Source organism: Corythoichthys intestinalis, chromosome 15, assembly GCF_030265065.1.
Source record: "Corythoichthys intestinalis isolate RoL2023-P3 chromosome 15, ASM3026506v1, whole genome shotgun sequence".
Classification (NCBI taxonomy): Eukaryota; Metazoa; Chordata; class Actinopteri; order Syngnathiformes; family Syngnathidae; genus Corythoichthys; species Corythoichthys intestinalis.
This window is the reverse complement of record NC_080409.1, coordinates 11,521,130-11,543,580: the sequence shown is the minus strand read 5'-3', so window position 1 is coordinate 11,543,580 and position 22,451 is coordinate 11,521,130. Positions and strand designations below refer to the sequence as shown.

General features: G+C 40.0%; 2 protein-coding genes across 4 annotated transcripts in view; one reads left to right on the top strand and one right to left on the bottom strand.

Moving 5' to 3' along the window:
• Positions 1 to 8,859: 8,859 nt before the first annotated feature.
• LOC130930875 (uncharacterized) lies at positions 8,860 to 13,742 on the bottom strand. 3 transcript variants are annotated; one of them, XM_057859135.1, is made up of 3 exons: positions 12,864 to 13,742; positions 9,300 to 9,780; positions 8,860 to 9,052 (listed from the first exon to the last, which is right to left on the bottom strand). In XM_057859135.1, the coding sequence occupies exons 1-3, from the start codon at positions 13,229 to 13,231 to the stop codon at positions 8,996 to 8,998; spliced, it is 906 nt and encodes a 301-aa protein (XP_057715118.1). In that variant the 5' UTR covers positions 13,232 to 13,742; the 3' UTR covers positions 8,860 to 8,995. The 3 variants fall into 3 exon arrangements, with proteins under 3 accessions (XP_057715118.1, XP_057715119.1, XP_057715117.1); XM_057859136.1 differs by having other exon boundaries at positions 9,661 to 9,780; XM_057859134.1 differs by having other exon boundaries at positions 8,860 to 9,780.
• A 1,539-nt stretch (positions 13,743 to 15,281) lies between these two features.
• Positions 15,282 to 22,451, top strand: part of LOC130930876 (CLOCK-interacting pacemaker-like) — a 28,684-nt gene continuing 21,514 nt past the window's right edge. Inside the window, exons 1-2 of the mRNA XM_057859138.1 lie at positions 15,282 to 15,424; positions 16,005 to 16,122. Of these exons, the coding sequence (XP_057715121.1) occupies positions 16,017 to 16,122 (106 nt within the window). The 5' untranslated portion in view covers positions 15,282 to 15,424; positions 16,005 to 16,016. The remainder of the gene's footprint in view (positions 15,425 to 16,004; positions 16,123 to 22,451) is intronic.

Genomic DNA, 22,451 nt, shown 5'->3' with positions numbered 1-22,451 from the left:
AGTTCGTCAAAACAACCATGACATTATCAACACGTAATTGCAAGGATAATTTGCGTTTTTTTTTATTTTTTTGCACTCCGTTAATGGTCCCTTCGCAAACCCGGAAGTGTGACGTAGGCAACAGAAGCCTGCCCACAGCTAGCATAGCAGCAACAACGATGTCAGTGATATTTCCACCAAAGGTAACCCATTCAGGATCGCCCTTTCGTGACGCTACCGATGGCAAAGGCTCCCAGGAAAGATGAACTACAATTAATCCCTACATGTTTGAACCTGAGGCGTCAGATGAAGGTGATTTACTTGACACAGCAGATGGCGTCATGACGCCAATTGACACCTCGACACTTCACGAACGGGAGAGTGAGTGGTAAATCCAGCATCGTGATTTTTTTATTAGAGAGAATGCGATTACATGGTTGTATATTTTTCCATGCTCTACACATAGCTAAAACTGGATATTAGGTAATGGGACAGCTCCTACCGATCTAAATATGATAAAGCTAGCCCAAATGTGGCTAAATGAATGATATGTTATTGATATTTCAAAATAAATGACAAAACCATTTTATTTTCCAGGTGTTGCTGTAAACCGTCAAGTAATTACCCTTCCAAGAGTATGCCTGTGTCATCAGGAGATCCCAGACGTGAGAGCCAAACTTGAGGAGGCTGAAGCACTTGCCACGTTTACATGGAGCCAAATATTCCAATTACAATCGGAATATTTGTTCAAACTAGTGATGGGACGAAATGAGCCGAGGTTCCGAAGCTTGTGTCGAGTAATGGGAGGGGGGTTTCCACGAAGCTTGTAGCGAGGCACGCTTCATTTCGGCAAAACCCGGAAATGATGACGTGGGAAGCCTTGCCGGCGGCCGGCGGCCGGCTGAATCTCGTGAGTGCTTCGGAAGTGATCCAACGTTTGGCGCACATTGCAAAAACAGGACAGACTACGGTATAAATTGGTTGAAAACGCAATGGCGATCGCCTGTTATCGCACATTTTGTGGATTTCGGGCTCCTGTACTTGTTACATCTGTGCGCAACAGTGCAACCAGTGCAATCTTTTTTCGAGCCTTGTCCTTTGCTTGCGATGGAACCTGCGCGAAAAGAGCGATCCTCCCCTGTATGGGAACATTTTGATTTGATTGCTTTCAATAAGGTAAGGGAGAAAAACTACTTTAATATAAATGTGAGTGTGTGTGTGTACCTATCTGAACCAAACATCAACAGAATGAACAATCCATTAGTGTACTGGGAGGCACAAAATAATACCTACCCAAATTTATATAAACTGGCACTCACATTTCTCTGCACCCCAGCTTCATCTGTGCCTTGTGAAAGAATATTTTCTAAAGCTGGTGAAATATTTTCCCAAAAAAAAAGAAACTGTTTAAAGCCAGCCACTGTGGGAAAGCTATTATTTCTAAATAAAAATGAATAACAAATTACCCTTAGCACTTGTTGTATTTTGTTCACATACTAAATTACTAACACAAGCACATTCATATCTTTGTCTTAAGCAAATAGCCATTGAATTCTTAACAATGTTGACCTCTTGGGCTTCTAGACCACTTGATGGCGCCATAGGGTAAATGAAGCACCATGAAGCTTTGCTACATGTGCAAACCAATTGGCTGCAAAGCTTCATTGCTTCATGAGGCTTCATTTGGCCATCACTAGTTCAAACCGAATAAATGTGTTCCATATAAACACCTCATTCGGAATGAACAGGCCCAAACCGAATGGAATTTCATTCCGATTCACAGGGGTGGAATATTCCTTTTCCCAAACCGATTAGAAGTAAAATTATATCATGTAAACAGGGAAGCGGAATGGTGTCTGATTGCGTTCTTTCTGCGCATGCTCCGTACTGACCTGGTGACGTCACTTGGTGACGTAAGTAACGTCACTTGCAACATGGCTTCCAAGCACACGCACAGCGCACCCACACAACTTTTTAAATGAACGGCGTGTCATTCTGAAGTTTTGTTTCCACTCGAAAAGTTAAAACAGCAGCTGATCTGACGATCGATCTCCATGTTTTGCAACGTGACGCTTTGTTTTGATTAATCTGCGCATGTCAGACGGCAGTTGTCAAACGTCCTTTCGGAATAAAGGCAGTCACATGTAAATGCTGGATCGGAATAGATGAAGTGACATGTAAACAGCTGATGTGAAATTTCCATTCGGAATGATTTGAATCGGTATGAATAAAAGTCAGCATGTAAACGTGGCTACTGACAGGGGCATGAATTACATTAAAATAATAAAACCATAAATTGTTAACAACATTAACACATTTTGTTGACTGTTTAATGTATTCTATTGGTACATAATATATTGTAATTATATTACATTCTGAAAAAATATTCAATAGGCCACAATAATAAATGATACCAGATTTATGTTGAATCAGCATCAGCTTTAGCTGTCAGATTGTGACACAACATATAAGTTATACCAATCACACAATGGCACACATCAAAGAGCATAATTTTAGTCAGCAACACAAAGTTAGGATAGCAACGGACTAGCGCAACATTGAAAAATGATAATGGCAGTGGGAAATATGTATTTACTCTTTTCTGTAGCATTAAGTGTTCTCTATACAAAGATAATGCATTATCATTAAAATATGAAGGTAACTAGATTTTTCTTTTAAAAAATGTGTACTGTATATATGACTAGTTTATGATTTCATGTCATCAAAATTTGCTACATTTATTTCACCTAAGCCATCGTCATCTGATGTCACAGACGGAAGAAATTCAGCATCTGGCAGGCCTCATAGGATCTCTTCAGTCGTCATCGCTGGACACCGCATCACTTGGGTCATCATATGACTCGACCCACTCGCTCTTGATTTTGGGAAACTGGGGGGTGACTGACTTGCAACGCTTTTTTCATCGTGTTGAGGGTTTCTGCCGCTTAATTTTTTATGTTTGGCTTCCTGGAGAAAAAAAATCACAGCAGCATGCAAATATTGGATTTTTTTATTTTAATTTAATAATAATTTATTGGTGATCAAATATTAATGCCCAAGTCAAAGCAGCATCTACTGTATTTGATGCTATTGTTCCCTCTTCAAATAGGCAGACCTTGATGTTGAAGTCTAATAGTTATAGTTTTATTGAGATGTATTCGATGCATTAGGGCCTGGCAGAGGATTGATTTATATATAGGCTTTATATTTACCCTGTGACAGGCCAAAAAACAACGAGCCAAGGACCTATTTGGTGCTGGGAACATTTGAATTTACATAATACCTATTGATATAGTAATAAAATCACATGAGTAGACGACATGTCAGCCAACCTATCTACTTATGACAGGCCAACAGCAACAACAACAAAATGTCGCACTTCAACAGAGTCTCGAGTCTTCCTGTGAGCAATTCATCGCTACACATCGAGATGGCATGACGAATCCCGCGAGTAAAACCCAGAAAATGTTTGCAATATATGGCGAGGATAGCGTGGTACTATATTTCCGTGTTCAGAGTGGTGGCGAGGCTTCCTGGAAGTTACGTCATGAGGTAGCGGTCGGCAGGACGACGCGTCCCTCATTGCTATGGTGTTGCTATGGCCATCACTCAAAAACTACGCGGTCAATTATTTTTTTTTTTTTAATGTGACTTTTTGAGACAGCAAATGATGCATTTAATACAATTCAACTGAGTAAAACACTCAAGAGCGAAATCCGAAAAGCTCTTCAGTTCCCCTTTAAATGCTTCACTGAGTGAGTCCACTCAAATCCGCTGAGTTGCCACAGAAAGTGTTTAACAAGCTAAACGATGATTGACACATGAGGCTTTGAAGTTTCAGCTTCCAAGCTTCTCTGGCAAGATCAAACTTTAACGTTTGTCAATCCTCGTTTACGTTAACAAGCAACTCCAGTGCAATGCCTGACCAAGAAAAGCAGCAGGAGGGAGAATGAGACTAAGTGATCAGATCGGGACAGTTCATCTGTATTTATTTATTATTTAATTGGAAAAAAATCCGTGATGGGCTGAGGGCGTGAAGTCTGAAGCGCGAAGTAGCGAGGGATCACTGTATATTTTTTTTCTCAGCACAACTTCATCTATATCAACTGCAATTATTATAATACTGCACTATAGCCTATAGTGGTCCCCTAGCGGTCCCCAACCTTTTTTGCACCACGGACCGGTGTGATATGGGCCTTTTTTTTTCCACAAATTGGCAATGTGTGGCAGAAAATTACAGTAAATATAAAACAAAGGCCAAATTACACCGGATGCGTGTACGGTGCAGATCCGCCAAGATATAGCGGCCGAGTCAATTCGTTTCCATTTTATATTATTGTTCAAATTATACCGGCTGCATATGTGCCGCTGTGCCGGAGCCCTCCGGATGGTTTGGGCTATTTTCTATTTTTGCCGGAGACGCATACACATCTGGATGGAACGCATATACATCTGCATGGAACACCATAGCAGAAGCTATGGGGATAGACGATAAGTTATGCAAGTTATGTAATTTAAAACACTAATTACATAGTAGAGAACGGGTTGTTGACGTGGTTGGGGTGTCAGAAACGTGGAGATGGAAACACAACAAAATTCCAGCAGCTGATGGAAAAGGCGACAGACTAGACGGATAAAAAGAGCAAAAAAATGCAGCGTATACTGTACATGTATGAAAGTGGTTTGGAATCACTGCAGATTCTCATGCACGGCGCACACTGTTGGTTTATATACAGAGTCGAGAGAAAAAGTACGAACGAGAAAAAAGAGACACCTACATGTTTCAACCTGGTGGTCTATTCAAGACGTCTCTCTTTTTTCTTTCCTACTTTTTACTTTTTAAGAAAAAAAAAACAACAGTGGGCACGAGAATCTCTGCAGTGATGCAACTTCATTTCCAAGTCTGCTGTAATTTTTTTTTCTTTTTTAGCTCGTATATAAAATGCTATTTATTTTATAAATATAAACAACTGTTAAATCTGCAATAACAGGTCTATGAGATGTTGTTTGCCATGAACTTTTTAAATGTGCACAGTGCACATGTATATACACGGTGCTTGCTAAAAGTATTGGCACCCCTGCAATTCTGTCACATAGTGCTTAGTTTCTCCCAGAAAATTATTGCAATTATAAATGCTCTGGTAGTAATATCTTTGTTCATTTTGCTTGCAATGAAAAACACAAAAGACAATTTAAAAAAGATAAGTCATTATAATTTTACACAAAACTCCAAAAATGGGCCGGACAAAAGTATTGGCACCTTCAGCCTATTACTTGGTAGCACAACTTTTAAACAAAATAACTGCGAATAACCGCTTGCGGTTTCCATCAATGAGTTTCTTACAATGCTCTGCTGGAAATTTAGACCATTCTTATTTGGCCAACTGCTCCAGGTCTCTGAGATTTGAACGGTGGCTTCTCCAAACTGCCATTTTCAGATCTCTCCACAGGTGTTTTCTGGGATTCAGGCCTTGATTAATTGCTGGCCACTTTAAAAGTCTCCAGTGCTTTCTCTCAAACCATTTTCTAGTGGTTTTTGAAGTGTGTTTTGGGTAATTGTCCTGCTGGAAGACACATGACCTCTGAGGGATACCGAGCTTTCTCACACTAGGCCCTACATTATGCTGCAAAATTTGTTGATAGTATTCAGACTTCATTAAATGGTCACGCAGTCCAGTGCCAGAGATCGCAAAGCAACCCAAAAACATCAGGGAACCTCCGCCATGTTTGACTGTGGGGGCCGTGTTCTTTTCTTTGAAGGGCTAGTTTTTTTTCCTGTAATTTTTATGTTGATGCATTTTCCCAAAAAGCTCTTTTTTTGTCTCATCTGACCAGACAACATTCTTCCAAAACGTTTTTGCCTTTTTCAGGAAGGTTTTGGCAAAATCCAGCCTGGCTTTTTTTTTACAGTGGGGCAAATAAGTATTTAGTCAACCACTAATTGTGCAAGTTCTTCCACTTGGAAATATTAGAGAGGCCTGTAATTGTCAACATGGGTAAACCTCAACCATGAGAGACAGAATGTGGAAAAACAACAACAACAAAAACAGAAAATCACATTGTTTGCTTTTTAAAGAATTTATTTCCAAATCATGGTGGAAAATAAGTATTTGGTCAATAACAAAAGTTCATCCCAATACTTTGTTATGTACCCTTTGTTGGCACTAACGGAGGCCAAACGTTTTCTGTAACTCTTCACAAGCTTTTCACACGCTGTTGCTGGTATTTTAGCCCATTCCTCCATGCAGATCTCCTCTAGAGCAGTGATGTTTTGGGGCTGTTGTTGGGCAATACGGACATTCAAATCCCTCCACAGATTTTCTATGGGGTTGAGATCTGGAGAGTGGCTAGGCCACTCCAGGACCTTGAAATGCTTCTTACGAAGCCATTCCTTTGTTGCCCTGGCTGTGTGTTTGGGATCATTGTCATGCTGAAAGACCCAGCCACGTGTCATCTTCAATGCCCTTGCTGACGGAAGGAGATTTTCACTCAAAATCTCTCGATACATGACCCCATTCATTCTTTCCTTTACACAGATCAGTCGAACTGGTCCCTTTGCAGAAAAACAGCCCCAAAGCATGATGTTTCCACCCCCGTGCTTCACAGTGGGTATGGTGTTCCTCGGATGCAATTTAGTATTCTCTCTCTTTCAAACACGAGAACCTGTGTTTCTACCAAAAAGTTCTATTTTGGTTTCATCTGACCATAACACATTCTCCCAGTCCTCTTCTGGATCATCCAAATGCCCTTTAGTGAACCGCAGACGGGCCTGGACGTGTACTGGCTTCAGCAGGGGGACATGTCTGGCAGTGCAGGATTTGAGTCCCTGGCGGTGCATTGTGTTACTGATAGTAGCCTTTGTTCCTGTGGTCCCAGCTCTCTGTAGGTCATTCACTAGGTCCCCCCGTGTGGTTCTGGGATTTTTGCTCACCGTTCTTGTTATCATTTCGACACCACGGAGTGAGATCTTGCGTGGAGCCCCAGATCGAGGGAAATTATCAGTGGTCTTGAAGCTCTTCCATTTTCTTATAATTGCTCCCACAGTTGATTTCTTTACACCAAGCGTTTTACCTATTGCATATTTACTCTTCCCAGCCTGGTGCAGGTCTACAATTTTGTCTCTGGTTTCCTTCGACAGCTCTTTGGTCTTGGCTATCGTGGAGTTTGGAGTGTGACTGACTGAGTTTGTGGACAGGTGTCTTTTATACCTATAATGAGTTAAAACAGGTGCCATTAATACAGGTAACGAGCGGAGCCTCGTTAGACCTCGTTAGAAGAAGTTAGACGTCTTTGACAGCCAAAAATCTTGCTTGTTTGTAGGTGACCAAATACTTATTTTCCACTCTAATTTGGAAATAAATTCTTTAAAAATCAAACAATGTGATTTTTTGTTTTTTTTCCCCCCACATTCTGTCTCTCATGGTTGAGGTTTACCCATACACAATTACAGGCCTCTCTAATCTTTTCAAGTAGGAGAACTTGCACAATTGGTGGTTGACTAATTACTTATTTGCCCCCCTGTATGTCTCTCGGACAGAAGTGGGGTCTTCCTGGGTATCCTACCATCGAGTCCCTTTTCATTCAGAGGCCAACGGATAGTACGGGTTGACACTGTTGTACCCTCGGACTGCAGGACAGCTTGAACTTGTTTGCATGTTAGTCGAGCTTCTTTATCCACCATCCGCACAATCTTTTGTTGAAATCTCTCGTCAATTTTTCTTTTCTGTCCACATCTAGGGAGGTAAGCCACAGTGCCATGGGCTTTACAATTATTGATGACACTGCGCACGGTAGACACAGGAACATTCAGGTCTTTGGAGATAGAATTGTAGCCTTGAGATTGCCCATGCTTACTCACAATTTTGCTTCTCAAGTCCTCAGTTCTTTGGTCTTTCTTTCCTCCATGCGCTATGTGGTACACATAAGGACACAGGACAGAGGTTGAGTCTACTTTAATCCATTTTCACTGGCTGCAAGTGTGATTTAGTTACTGCCACCACCTCTTATGTGCCACAGGTAAGTAACAACTAATGTCAATTACACAAATTTGAGAAGCATCACATGATTTTTTGAAGGGTGCCAATACTTTTGTCCAGCCCATTTTTGGAGTTTTGTGTGAAATTATAATGATTTTTTCCCCTGATTCTCTTTTGTGTTTTTCATTCCAAACAAAATAATTGAAAATATTACTACCAAAGCATTTGTAATTGCAATCATTTTCTGGGAGACATTGAGTATTATCTGACAGAATTGCAGGGGTGCCAATACTGTCAGCACTGTATAAGCCCACAGACACAACCAAGGGCATAATAGGCGCCTGACCGACTCCAAACACACACAAAGAGCCCTTATCTCAACATTATGTAGTCATTCTAGAAATACACAGAGACAGAAACAACTAAAATGCCAAAATGCAAAGAAAAATGTGGCAACTTATTCCTGAGTGCAAAATTAGTTGCCAAGAAACTAAAAAGTGACCCAGGAGAACAACAGCAGAGAGAATCACACCAGATAATTAAGTTATTTGAGGAATAGGGAAAATAAATACAGTGCTATAATTCGAGAATCATCAATTTACTTTTAGTGCCTAAACCTTTTACACAATATATTTGCTTGATTATCAAAGTTTTCTAGAAACTGCTCTGAACTCTGAACTGTTAAGTCAAGTCTACTACTTTGTGTTATTAACAAGACATCCCATCCCCTGCTTCACACTTCTAGGTAAAGTAGGTGTCATGATGACCCCTTTTCACTGCAGGGAAATGTGAGTTAAAGGGCATTATCAGGCAAATACTGTTAAAAAGTTTTTATTTTCAGAAATGATCACACAAATTTTTATAGAACTATTTTACATATTTACAAAGTCCAAATGGGGTCCACTCCATGTGTGAAAAGTGTCTTTAGGGCACCATCCTGTCCTGCCAGGACACACTGCCTTCGGGGGAGGTGAAGAAGGTCGCAAAAGTTGCCCTCACACCACAGGCCTCCCTTGAAGCCCTGTTTGCTCCCATGTTCCTCACCGGTGCCATTTTTCGCCCCAATTCCTCAGCCTCCATGAGCAGCGTGACATTTTCTGACGGGGCAAGGAGGAAATTGTGCAGTGAGCAGGCTGCCATAACAAGACTGTTAACATTATTGGGATGCAGGTTAATCCTGCGATAGAAAATCCTCCACCGGGATGCTAGAATGCCAAATGCATCTTCTACCACCCTTTTCGCTCTCGATAGTCTGTAATTAAAAATCCTCCTTTTACGGTTGAGGTTTTGTCCAATGTAGGGTCTCATTAGGTAGGGCTTAAGAGGGAATGCTGCATCACCCACCATGACATGTGGCACATTCCCGAGGTGAGCAGCATCAGGCAGAGAGATGCTTTGTGGGATCTGGAGTGTGCCATTTGCCATTCCCACACCCAAATCTGATTCAGCATAAACACCACCGTCACTTGTTCTTCCAAAGTCTCCCACCTGAATGTACCTGAAGCGGTAATCAGCATCAACAAGCGCCAAAAGCACGATGGAAAATGTTTTTTCATGATTCATAAAATGGCTTCCTGATCGGGGTGGAGCTTGAATCATTATGTGTTTCCCATCAAGTGCGCCCATACAATTAGGGAAGTTCCATTTCTCCCAGAAGCGTTCAGCCACCTCCCTCCATGTGTCTGTGGTCAGCCTGGGAAGGTACCTGTTCACCATCGTCTTTTCGATGGCTGCACACACCATTTGCACTGAGTTGATGACAGCTGTGTGACCCAGGCGATAGCTGAATGCTAGGCTTATCAGTGAGTCCCCAGATGCCAAGTACCTGTGAAGGAATTGACAAAAAAAGATAAGTTACATGCAAGATTGTTTCATTAACCTACATCTCCTCTTTTTTTCAGCAAATATCTGCAAATCCAAATAGAGGTCCCTAAGGAATTCCTTGGTGAAAATCAGGAAAAAAAAGTGCTGCAAGAGGTTCAGCAAGAGGAACCCAAAAGGACTGGAAATGTGTGGGGATCATGTCCTTTCTTCTGTCCCACCTACAACCAAGAAGGTCTGCGTGAAATCATTATCCCCAGTTTACAGTATTGCGGACTGTATCAATTTTGTAATTATTCATGGCTCATTGCGAAGAAAATGATAGACTTTAATTACTGTACCCCTATCTACAGTGGTATGAAAACATATCTGAACCTTTTGGAATTTTTCACATTTCAGCATAAAATCACCATCAAATGTGATCTTTGTAAAAGTCACAGAGATGAAAAAACTGTCTGCATTAACTAAAACCACCCCAACATTTAAGGGTTTTCATATTTTAATGAGGATGGTACGCAAACAATGACAGGAGGGGGAAAAATAAGTAAGTGAACCATAAGATTTAATATTTTGTGTTTGTGGCCCCCCTTTGGCAGCAATAACGTCAACCAGACGCTTCCTGTAGCTGCAGATCAATCTGGAACATCGATCAGGACTAATCTTGGCCCATTCGTCTCAACTAAACTGCTGTAGTTCAGTCAGATTCCTCGGATGTCTGGCATGAATTGCTGTCTTTAGGTCATGCCACAGCATCCTAATGAGGTTCAAGTCTGGACTTTGACTTGACCACTCCAGAACGTGCATTGTGTTCTTCTGAAACCATTCTGAAGTTGATTTAATTCTGTGTTTTGGATCATTGTCTTGTTGCAGCATCGATCCTCTTTTTAGCTTCAACTGTCTGACAGAGGGCCTCAGGTTTTCCTGCAAAACATCCTGATAAACTTTTGAATTCATTCTTCCATTAATGATCGGAAGTTGTCCAGGCCCTGAGTTAGCAAAACACCCCCAAATCATGATGCTCCCTCCACCATGCTTCACAGTGGGGATGAGGTGTTGATGTTCGTGAGCTGTGACACTTCAACTTTGGTTTCATCAGTCCATAAAATATTTTGCCAAAACGTCTGTGAAGTGTCCAAGTGCCTTTTTGGGAACATTAAACACGCAACAATGTTTTTTAGACAGCAGTGGCTTCCTCTATGGAGTCCGCCCATGAACACCATTCTTGGCCATAGTTTTACACATAGTTGATGTGTGCACAGAGATACTGGACTGTGCCAGTGATTTCTGGAAATCTTGAGCAGCCACTCTAGGGTTCTTTTTTTTACCGCTCCGAGTATTCTGCGTTGAACTCTTTGCGTCATCTTTGGTGGATGGCCACTCCTTGGGACAGAAGCAACAGTGCCAAGCTCTCTCCATTTGTCGACAACTTCTCTGACTGTCGATTGATAAACATCCAGACTTTTAGAAATGGTTTTGTATCCTTTCCCAGTTTTATACAAATCAACAATCCTTGATCGCAGGTCTTCAGACAGCTCTTTTGACCGAGCCATGATGCACATCAGACCATGCTTCTCATCAAGACATTTCTTACCAGGTGTGTGTTTTATAGTGGGCAGGGCCGCTTTAAACCACTCATCAATGATTGGGCACAAACTTGACTTAAAATGTTTGGTAAAAATTTGTTTCAATTGTTCTTTAAGTCTCCTTAGGCAGAGGGTTCACTTATGTTTTCCCCCTTATGTCATTGTTTGCATGTTATCCTCATTAAAATATGAAGACCTATAAATTTTTGGGTGGTTTTAGTTAAAAAAAAATAAATAAAATTTGGGGGTGGTTTTAGTTATCGGTCACTGTACGACCGGTGTCAGAGTTTGGCCCGCATTGCCGGCAGTAAGTCGAATTCGTTCCCAGTGAGGGTTGGACTCCGCCAAGGCTGCCCTTTGTCACCGATTTTGCTCATAATTTCAAGGTCTCAGGGTTTCAAAACTGCATCATTTTTCCGTCATACCCTCCCTAAAGTATTAGCTATTTTTTATGTTCCAAAAATGAAGGGAGAAGTCCGTCGCTTGTAGCTGCAAGGCTCAACCCTCCACCACCAGTTGTTGCTCAGAGTCAGTGAGTCAGCTGTGCCACATGACGGCTGGAGGTGAAAATCCCCTCCCACTTTTTCCCCCATTGAGAAAAATGAAATCGCTGGTATGGGAATACTTCGGCTACAGAAGAGTTAGACGACCGCGGCTTAGAAGAGGGCCAACCGACATGTAAAACATGTTTGCGGAGGGTGGCTGCCGAGGAGGCAATACCTCCAATATGATTTTGCATTTATACAAAATTAAAGGTTAGTAATTCCAGCGTGTTTAGTGTGTCTACGTTGTTAAAACGTGTTTCTTTCTCTCTGGCAACTGTTGAGAAAGAGAGTGTGTGTATAATATTATGAGTCATACACACGTGCTTCTTATGGAAAATAATTCTATTAATTTGGTTCTGATGGTAATAATGTTGAGCTGTGGCTGTGGGTTGCGGCTCAACTAAAGGTTTATTTAAGTTAACATTATACTTATATTCCATTTTGCTAATATGTTTTGAAAAATAAACATCCTGTTCAACGGAAAAAAGGTTGTCGTTTTTTTTTAACCCAGATATCTCAAAGTAACACATTTTAGAGCTTTAATTGTGGTACCGTGATACCGTGAAAGCGGGATATTTTTGCTTAAGGTTATCATACTGTCAGAATCTCATACTGGCACATGCCTACATGCAAATAGGCCTGAAATGTTTCACCACCCCACACATCCCTATAACCCCAACCGATAGGACAATTCACATGAATGTTGTCAAGCAGTGAAGAGTGGGAAGAAAGCAGCACTTCATACTCTGAACTGTAAAAAAGCTGCTTTCATTTTTTGGGGAAAAGTTAATATTTGTGTGTGTGTGTGCTGTGGTTTTATAGTTGTATTGATGTTTTTTTTATATAGCTTATTTCTTTAGTTTGTTCTTTTACATTTTTTAATGTTTGAATATTGTAAAAGAAAATGTCTCTTAAACTTGTGGTCAGTGATTTTGTTGTGCATAAAAATGCAAGCTCACCTCAGTGCAACAGCAAGTCTCTGCTTGGGTTCTAGAGCTGATCTGTTGTCGGTGGATTGCCTGGTGAGTTCGTTGCCGATGAGAGACAGAAGCTCATCCATTTTTTCTGCACTCATCCTAAAGTATTGTTGATGGCGTTGGCTGTCCAGCCGCAGTTCAGCCACAAGATGATAAAAATAACCCTGTTGACGCCGGCGCTGGTTCAGTGGATGGACCCAATGCAGCCTCCTTCTACGTCCACCCCTCCTTCGCAGTATGTCCAGTAGTAGAACAAAGGCTACTACTTTCCTCCTACTAAAAGGTGCTGAAAAAGTAATTATGAGAATGAGTATATTATTGCTATATAAGAAGAAAAAAACTTCAAACATTGCCTGTACTGTTAACTATAGGAACTTTGTTTTTCATTTTAACTTTACATTGTGATATATTTTTACTTATACAGTATTTGTATTAGGGGTGTGACAAAATATCGAAATGGTGATATATCGTGATACTTTGTATCCCAAAAAGTTATCGATATGCTCCTGCCAAGAATCGATATATCGTTTTGAAAAGGTGTCAATGTCTAAAAAAAAAAAAAAAAAAAAATTAACCAACAAGTTGCTACCAAAATTTTCCACCAGAATAGTGTCTCATTTAACTCTAAGGCCGCACTGACGGTGCTCGATGCCCAATTCATTTAGACTGGGAACGTTCGTTCATTCGAAACCAGAGCATTCACAGTCATTCTGTCTGATTTTCAGGGCATTTACAGGTTACTTACTGTTCATTTTAGGGCATTTGCAGGTCATATTCTGTTGAGTTTGAGTCACTGCCTATTTATTTGGGTGATTCCCAGGTCACTTCCTGTTCTGTAACTCAAAATAAACAGGAAGTGACCCATAAAATGCCCCAAAATCAAAAGGAAGTAACTGAAAATGAACAGGTAAATGACCTTGAATGGCACAAAATAACCTCATTGCCTGGCATTGGCTGCCACTCCGGCCATAGATGTTCAATCAGTTTGAGGTGGGACGGATGGCATTCGTTCATTCGCTGCCACCCTCCCAGTTCAAATGGATTGAACGTCTACTAAAGATAAACTAATTCCAATTCACAGCTGAAGCTTGTTTTTCTGTGTATTAGTTGTTATTAGAATATCCTAGAATGATTTCCTAACCAATGTATCGATAATCGTTGTATCGTGAGCTTTGTATCGCAAATCATATCGTATCGTGAGGTACCAAGAGGTTCCCACTCCTAATTTGTATACTCTAGCAGACTAGCACAAAGAAAGAGTAGGTAAACAGTAGGCTTTCAGTACAGTACTGGAAACAACATTCTAGCAAACTTTATGGAATCAGTAAATGTACGGGAAAAAAATTATTTCTTAATAGGATACTTTCCCATGGTAAAAGTAAAACAAATTCGGAAAATCAGTCCACTTCTCTCTCTGCTTCTCTGTTGACTATGGGTACAGATTTGACTGTGTGTGTCTGCCTGTTTTTAATGCAAAAATATCGCGCTCGATCACGCGAGATCTCACGACGGTCACTGAGCTGCAGGTGACCCATTCGTCAGAACACCCAAGTAAAAAAAAAATTAAAAAATAAAATAAAAAAATGACACTTTATATCTTGCTATATGTGCTTTGTGGCCATCCCCACAGACCACCGTGAAGTCACCCCCATCAGACGCAAATTTATATAGAAATGATGTCAATCGTCAAAAAGTTTTTTTGTCCAGCTATCGTTTGAAATATTTACAACTTTTTTATAGGTTAATCTGAGGTCAATCAGCCTCCCGTCTTGGTTAAAAATTGTGTCAATCGTTTGTGCCTTAAAAAAATTGTCGTTAATTTTGCTATCGTTTTATAGATAATGAGATATCAATTTCGAGCGAGGACATCATAACTCCTGTGGCTGACGGAGCGTACCAACTCTCACAATAACAGAGGGGTGTCCAAACAACTAGCACGAACGTATTAAGAAACGAATGGCACCACTTCGGATCCATTTTGCTGTAAATGAGCGGCTGAAAAGAGGTCATCTCTCGAAATTCAGATCAGAAGCCCCCATTTACTGCAAAATGGACCCGAATTCGTTTGTGCTAGTTGTTGACACCCCCTGTTATTAAGAGAGTGGATACAATCCATCAGCCACGGGAGTCATGACGTCCTTACTCGAAATTAATATCTCAATATATATAAAACGACAGTAGCATAAATCACATTTTTTACAGCACAAACGATTGACATCATTTTCATATAAATTTGGGTTTGATGGGGGTGGGGGGGGGGACAACTTCACGGATGTCCGTAGAGATGGTCACATTGCACATATAACTGAGGTGGAGGTAATACCAAGTATCACCAGAGGAAGACAGCAACACGCCTATATGCGTCTAATCTGCTGTAAAGCAATAGAAAACCAACGAAGAAGAGAAAAACTTACTTGTGACGTCAAGCTGCCATAACAAGAAAAGGCAGGATAACAAGACCTCACTATACGTAGTGGAATAAACAACTTTTCACGTTTCTGTTCTACGTCAGTTGTTTTTTGCATTCATCAGGAATCGTTTTGGTAAGGCTTGCAATTCTACGGGTTACATCTGTAAATCAACGTTATTGCCTCGCGACGCGCTGGTTGCCACACTAACTATGCTAATGCACGCTACGCTACGCACGCTGCAAACAGTTCGTAAAAAGGCTCACGCGATAATTATGTTTATTTTTTCAGACTTTTCGTTCAAACTAAGTGCTAGCTTTGGCTCCTAAAGTTTGTGTTTGGCGAGGTTTGGATTCGCTGTCGAGCGTCGGTAAACATCGCAACAACGCTGGCACACCCCCAAGTTTGTAACTGTCAGCCTCTCCCAGTCAAATCGAATTGGACGCTGATCACTGCCAGTGGTAGTAAATGTGTTATTGGTGAGCTCGGTATAACATATTTTTAACGGCATTCGCTGTTGGTGCTGACGTCTGTTGAAACAGCAGATTAGATTCGTATTCATGTGTGGTGACCTATTAAACCTGCATCGCTGAGGATTAGTCATGTTATCAATGGAGCAGAAAATGAAATCAGGTTGTGAACTCCTGTGGCGACCCCGGATGAGACAAGTCAAAACCATAACAACTACATTCATCTACTACTGTATTCTTTCCAGGGTGAGACAAGCATGAGCAGCTTCAGTCAACTCGTCCAACACGGTAGATCTTCATTCACCAGTGTAACACACTATGTTGCCTCAAAGCAGGACTTGGAACGAGATTCGGGATTTTCAGGTGAGAATTTATTCTCTCAGTTCAAATACCCCTTATGTTTATATTTTGTAAGAAGTTACTGACTCTTACTCGCTGTAATTGAAGGTAAATGGTATGTTTGCTAACATGCTAATTGATATTATACACATGCTTGCTTCTATTGTTTTAGTACATAACAGACAATTGTTCGAGTCACTATGATCCGAGTCACAAGTAACTCCTGAGTCAGGTCCCGGGATCGTGTCGAGTCGAGGCACAGGTTAATGCCTTTCACCATTGTTCCCCAGCCTACCCACAAAGGACTCATGTTTATGTTTGAGGGAAACCCTATTATCAATTTACTGTATTTTTCGTACTATAAATCAGTTTTTTTCATAGTTTGGCTGGGGGTGCGACTTATACTCTGGAGCGACCTATGTGTGAAATTATTAACACATTATTATATCATTTCACATGTTATTTTGGTGTTTTGGCGTCACACTGATGGTTTGGTAAACTTGTTAGCATGTTCTTTATGCTATAGTTATCTGAATAACTCGTAATAGCTATGTTACGTTAACATACTGGCCACGTTTGCATTTCGTTGTTCGTGCATCATGTAACATTATCATTAGAGGTGTGCGAAATTTCCGATTCTTAGATTATTCACGATTCGGCCATGGAAGATTCGAGAACGATTCACAAACATCCAAATTCCTATTATTGAATTATTCCAGGTAAAGCGGAAATAAAACACAGTCCGCGTGGTCTTCGAGACGCAATGCGCAACGGACCAAGAGTAAATATCATGTTCAACTCATGCCGCTAGATAAAAAAAAAAAAAACAATAATAATGAAGAAATGACAGACTTTCCCGTGCTAGTAAACAGACACCATCTTAAAGCAGCAGACTTCTCTAGAAGGCTCTGTTGTAGCGAAACTAATTACTTTTTATCTAAAATACTCCTAAATCGGCAAAATCTTGACTTGAATCTATCTTTAAATGATGAAACAGTTTTAAAACTTTCACATGTTGAAAGTAGACGGATGGGAAATTATGGAATAACGGGAACAATTTTAAACACTTTAACGGTTGAGTCACAACATTAAATTAATTGAATGTAGTTTAAAGCTGCTGATACAGAATGGGGACTTGAGTATTTTATTTACTGTTTTTAACTGTTAACTTGATTCTAAAATAGTAGTTTGGTTTTAGCCTTAGAGGATTTTTTAACCTTATTCAGCATGTTGTTCTCTATTGTATTTTTTATCTTAAATCGCCTTTCAAGATGACATAGCTGTTCTATGTGTTGAATTTTATCAAGTAAATTTCTCCCAAAAATTCGACTTATACTCCGGTGTGACATATTTGTTTTTTTCCTCTTCGTTGGGAATTTTATGGCTGGTGCGACTAATACTGAGGTGCGACTTATAGTCCGAAAAATGCGGTAAGTCAATTTTTTAAAAAAAAACTGCACTATTGTCTGCATGGAATAAACCAGCGCTAAGGTTTTACAAGCAGATCACTGGCAGGTGGGAACTAATCTACGAGTTTTTCGGGTCATCTTGTCGAGTCTCGAGTCATTGTCTTACAGGTTGAGTCGATGGGCCTGAACGATATTGGAAAAAAAACTTCCATTGCGATTTTTGGGGAGTTTGGGGGATATTGTATTCCGATTTTAAAACGAGAAGAATTTTCACCAGATAACTTGAATAGCTCTATTTGGGATAGGCCAGAATGATATTAGGAAAAAAAATAGCATTGCGATATATACTGTATTTTTGCATTGGTTGCACTGGTTTCCTTTTTTCCCAAGGCAGGGTTTCCCCTAGGATTTTTTGAAGCTGTGGTGGTGGGCTGCATCGTAGTCAGACAGCCTCACTAGCCTGGAACTCCAGACTCACCGCTGTTCCAGCTATAGAGTCTGGGACCCAGCTCCTTATTGGCCTCTCGAGTCCGAACAAAATCGTCCATGCAATCAGATTCGTTTATTTGCGTGACGTGTTCTTATAAAGCAATGTCACTCTTGCGCGTCGGAAGTAGTCTCCACAACAACACATATGGCGAACGGGAGAGCCGAGAATATGTTCCTATCCGCGGTAAATTCAGTTTTAAATGACCAAAAAAACATTGAGTTGCTAAAACCAAGAGTCTGTCTCGCGGTAGCCATGTTGAATAAACTCCGTTCTCAGCTCTCCTTGTATGTTTACGTCTTCACGCTAGAGTTTCTTGTCACTTTACCAACGTCACGTCTGCCCGTCGCTGATTGGTCCACTCCGCTGTCTGTTTGCTATGGCTTGCGCTGCCCTTTGAATTTGATCCGCGGCATAAGCCACGTTTACATGCTGACTTTTATTCATACCGATTCAAATCATTCCGAATGGAAATTTCACATCAGCTGTTTACATGTCACTTCATCTATTCCGATCCAGCGTTTACATGTGACTGCCTTTATTCCGAAAGGACATTTGACAACTGCCGTCTGACATGCGCAGATTAATCAAAACAAAGCGTCACGTTGCAAAACATGGAGATCGATCGTCAGATCAGCTGCTCTTTTAACTTTTCGAGTTGAAACAAAACTTCAGAATGATACGCCGTTCATTTAAATAGTTGTGTGGGTGCGCTGTGCGTGTGCTTGGAAGCCATGTTGCAAGTGACGTTACTTACGTCACCGAGTGACGTCACCACGTCAGTACAGAGCATGCGCAGAAAGAACGCAACCAGACACCATTCCGCTTCCCTGTTTACATGATATAATTTTACTTCTAATCGGTTTGGGAAAAGGAATATTCCACCCCTGTGAATCGGAATGAAATTCCATTCGGTTTGGGCCTGTTCATTCCGAATGAGGTGTTTATATGGAACACATTTATTCGATTTGAACAAATATTCCGATTGTAATTGGAATATTTGGCTCCATGTAAACTTGGCAAATGTCACCAGACTCTATAACTGGAACAGCGGTGAGTGTAGAGTTTCAGGCTTCAGCCTCACCATGTCGTGCCGCGGAGAAATTGCTTCATTAGAACTTTTTTTTCTTTTTTTTCCTCAAGAAGAACCATAACAAAGATATACTGTATTTGAAATATTTCATTAACCAGGCCACTCCCAGCTACAGTACATGCAGAGGTGGGTTGGGTAGCCAAAAATTTTACTCAAGTAAGAGTAGCATTACATCAAAATAATATTACTCAAGTAAAAGTAAAAAACTATTTGGTGAAACAAATACTCAAGTCATGAGTAACATTGTGAGTACCTGCTTATATTTTTGTTGGATTTTTAAATATATTTTTTAACAATGGTATTGTTCTTCTGAGCACAAAGTTATCTATATGAACTGTTGTTATACTGTATAACAACCCATTACATAACCACATTAAGCCAAAGGGGGAAAAAAAAAAATGAATTCCAATGAGAGAAAAAAATTACATAAATGAAGCATTATTCATCCAAAGAGGATGAGTGCCCTCAGGTGGAGAAAATAGTTCCTAGTTTAAATAGTGAAGAGTTCCATAATTACTAGTTTTAAATTTAAAGGATCATATCTCCGGTTTTCCGTGCTCAATCGGGGCCGACTAAAAACTGGGAGAGAAGTTAAAATCCGCACTTTCGAGTCATGTTGAGGGCAGCACTCTATATCAAATACTTCATTTTGGACGGTACCTTAAAGACACCACATGACTGAACAGGCTGGTGTGAAGATAGAACGGCAAGCTTGCGTCTGATTGGTATCAACATGATTGAACAGGCTGGCGTGAAGATAGAACGGCAAGCTTGCGTATGATTGGTATAATGGAGTCGTGATTTTTGTTGTGCCATCTCATTGGTGAAATCGGTAGCACTACTTGCTACTACTACAGCTGCTACAGCTACTTGGCATCGCTGTCAAATAAAAAAAAAATCTGATATGTAGAATAAAGAGGAAAACTGTAACGACTCCTGTGCAGCCCAAAGTAGCGGAGTAAGAGTAGAGGTTTTTCTTAACAAATCTACTCAAGCAAAAGTAAAAAGTATAGCTAAGTAAAACTACTCTTAGAAGTACATTTTTCTCAAAAACTACTCAAGTAAATGTAACAGAGTATATGTAACGCATTACTACCCACCTCTGGGTATATGTACGTAAAGTGCGTAGCTGATTACACCTACGTAATAATACGACATTTTTCTGTAGCAATAGTACAACTTATATCTCGTAGTCCTTCTTTTTCCTTTTTTTTGGCCCTAATAAATATTACATTACCAGAACAATAATAGTCCTTCTGTTAAGGGACCCTCGTCCGTTGACTTTTCAAATCTTTTCAAAATACTTACCTGAAATTACAACCAGCAATGTCAGCAACGAACAAATGTTATGCTAGGATGCGACAATTCGGGTGAAACACATGCCATACAGAACTCAAATGATATATCAATGTCAGTATTCAGGTCGTTTTAGTTCCCGTGACTCAAGTACAATTGTCTACTTCATAATAAAATAAAGATATTACAACCATAGTGTAAAAACAATAAAATCTAAAAAATGAGTAAATGAGAAAGAATGTTTGTGTGGGCTGACAAAAGAGCCCTTTATGCAAGAAATGAATGACTAAGTGATAAGAACAGGCCAATATGCGGATACTAGTGGTTAGAGCTGGGAATCTTTGGGCACCTAACGATTCGATTACGATTACGATTCAGAGGCTCCGATTCGATTATAAAACGATTATTGATGCACGCCCCTCCTTTTTTTTTTTTTTTTTTTTTTTTTTTTTTTAATGTTTTGTACATTAGTTCCAAAATTGTTCAAAAATACTCTCAGGCTAAACCAAACTACTATTTCAGTATCAAGTTAACATATAGCAGTAAAGAAATATACAAAAATAACAGTAGATAAAAAAACTCCAGGTCCCATTCTGTATCAGCAGCTTTAAACTACATTCAATTAATTTAATGTTGTGAATCAACCGTAAAGTTGTTAAAATTGCTCCCGTTATTCCATAATTTCCCTTTTGTCTACTTTCGACATGTGAAAGTTTTAAAATTATTTTAAAGATAGATTCAAGTCAATATTTTACCGTTTTAGGAGTATTTTAGATAAAAAGTTAATTAGGTTTGCTTGGAAGGTTCGCTACAACAGCCTTGCAGGGAAGTGTACTGCTTTAAGATGGCGGCCGTTTTCTAACCCCCGCATCTAGCTTTTTGTAGGTGTGCTGCTAACGCTACCGAATCTATACTGCATCTAGTCCTATATAAATGATATCTACCGTAACATTATGTGGATGTACTTTGTAGCAGCTTTTCGGCAGCAGTCAGGTATGTTGTTGTGTTTTTTTTATCTCGTGGCATGAGTTGAGCGAGAGCCGTCAGTTGAGCATTGGCATTACCCGAGGGGCCGGGTAATGAGAAGCATGATGTTTAGCTACTCTCGCTCCGTTCCTCATTGACCGCGCGGCGCGCTGAGTGTGTTGTACTTCCGCTTTACTTGGCATGTTTCAGTAATCGGAATTTGGATATTTGTGAATCGTTCTCGAATCTTCCACGGCCGAATCGCGAATAATCTAAGAATCGGAAATTTTGCACACCTCTACTAGTGGTGTAACTGTACACAAAAATCTCGGTTCGGTACTTACCTTGGTTTTGAGGTCACGGTTCGGTTCATTTTCGGTACAGTAAGAAAACAAAATGCAAAATATAAATGTGCTAGTTTATTACACACTTTTGTGCTTTCAGTAATAGGAACATTACCCTATACAAAGCTAGAATTCTGTTAAAAAATAGAAAATACAATATTCTGAAATGTAGATATTTTGAAAAACAAGATAAAAATTAGGGGTGCACGATATCCATTTTTGAAACCGATATCGATAACTTCCTGCTCCTCAAAGCCGATACCGATATCGATAACCGATAATAAATATATAATTTTTAAAATGTATATTCACCCGAGTTTTTGAACACCTGGAGGTTTAAAAAAATAATGATAATAATGGTGGATTCAACATACATTTGCCTTTGACCTCACCAGAATTTTCATAATGACATGAACATTATTATAATGTACAAAACAAAGACAAGAACAGTCTTGACTTCAAATAAAGTGCCAATATTTATTTTTTCAAATAAATTATAATTTGAGTCAATCACAATCAATTAGTCAGTTTAATTGAAGATGTGTTTCCTGAACAATGAGCACTGAACTAAAACATAAACCCAACAGGTATTGTGCTTGGTCATCAGAGAAAAATATTTGGTGCTACAAGAGACTGTTTTGGTCTTGGTCCATGAAACAACTTTCTTAACCTTGGAGACAGGTTAGGACAGCAAGCCTATCAATAACCAGAAGGCCTCTCAATAACTTACTAACTTATACAGTGGGAGAACAAGTATT

Excerpts from the sequence above, each read along its gene's own strand:
- LOC130930875 (XM_057859134.1), bottom strand. The coding sequence starts at position 13,231 with ATGTTTGAAGTTTTTTTCTTCTTATATAGCAATAATATACTCATTCTC. Across the intron at positions 9,781-12,863 it reads AGACTTGCTGTTGCACTGAG|GTACTTGGCATCTGGGGACT; the intron begins GTGAGCTTGCAT and ends ATTCCTTCACAG.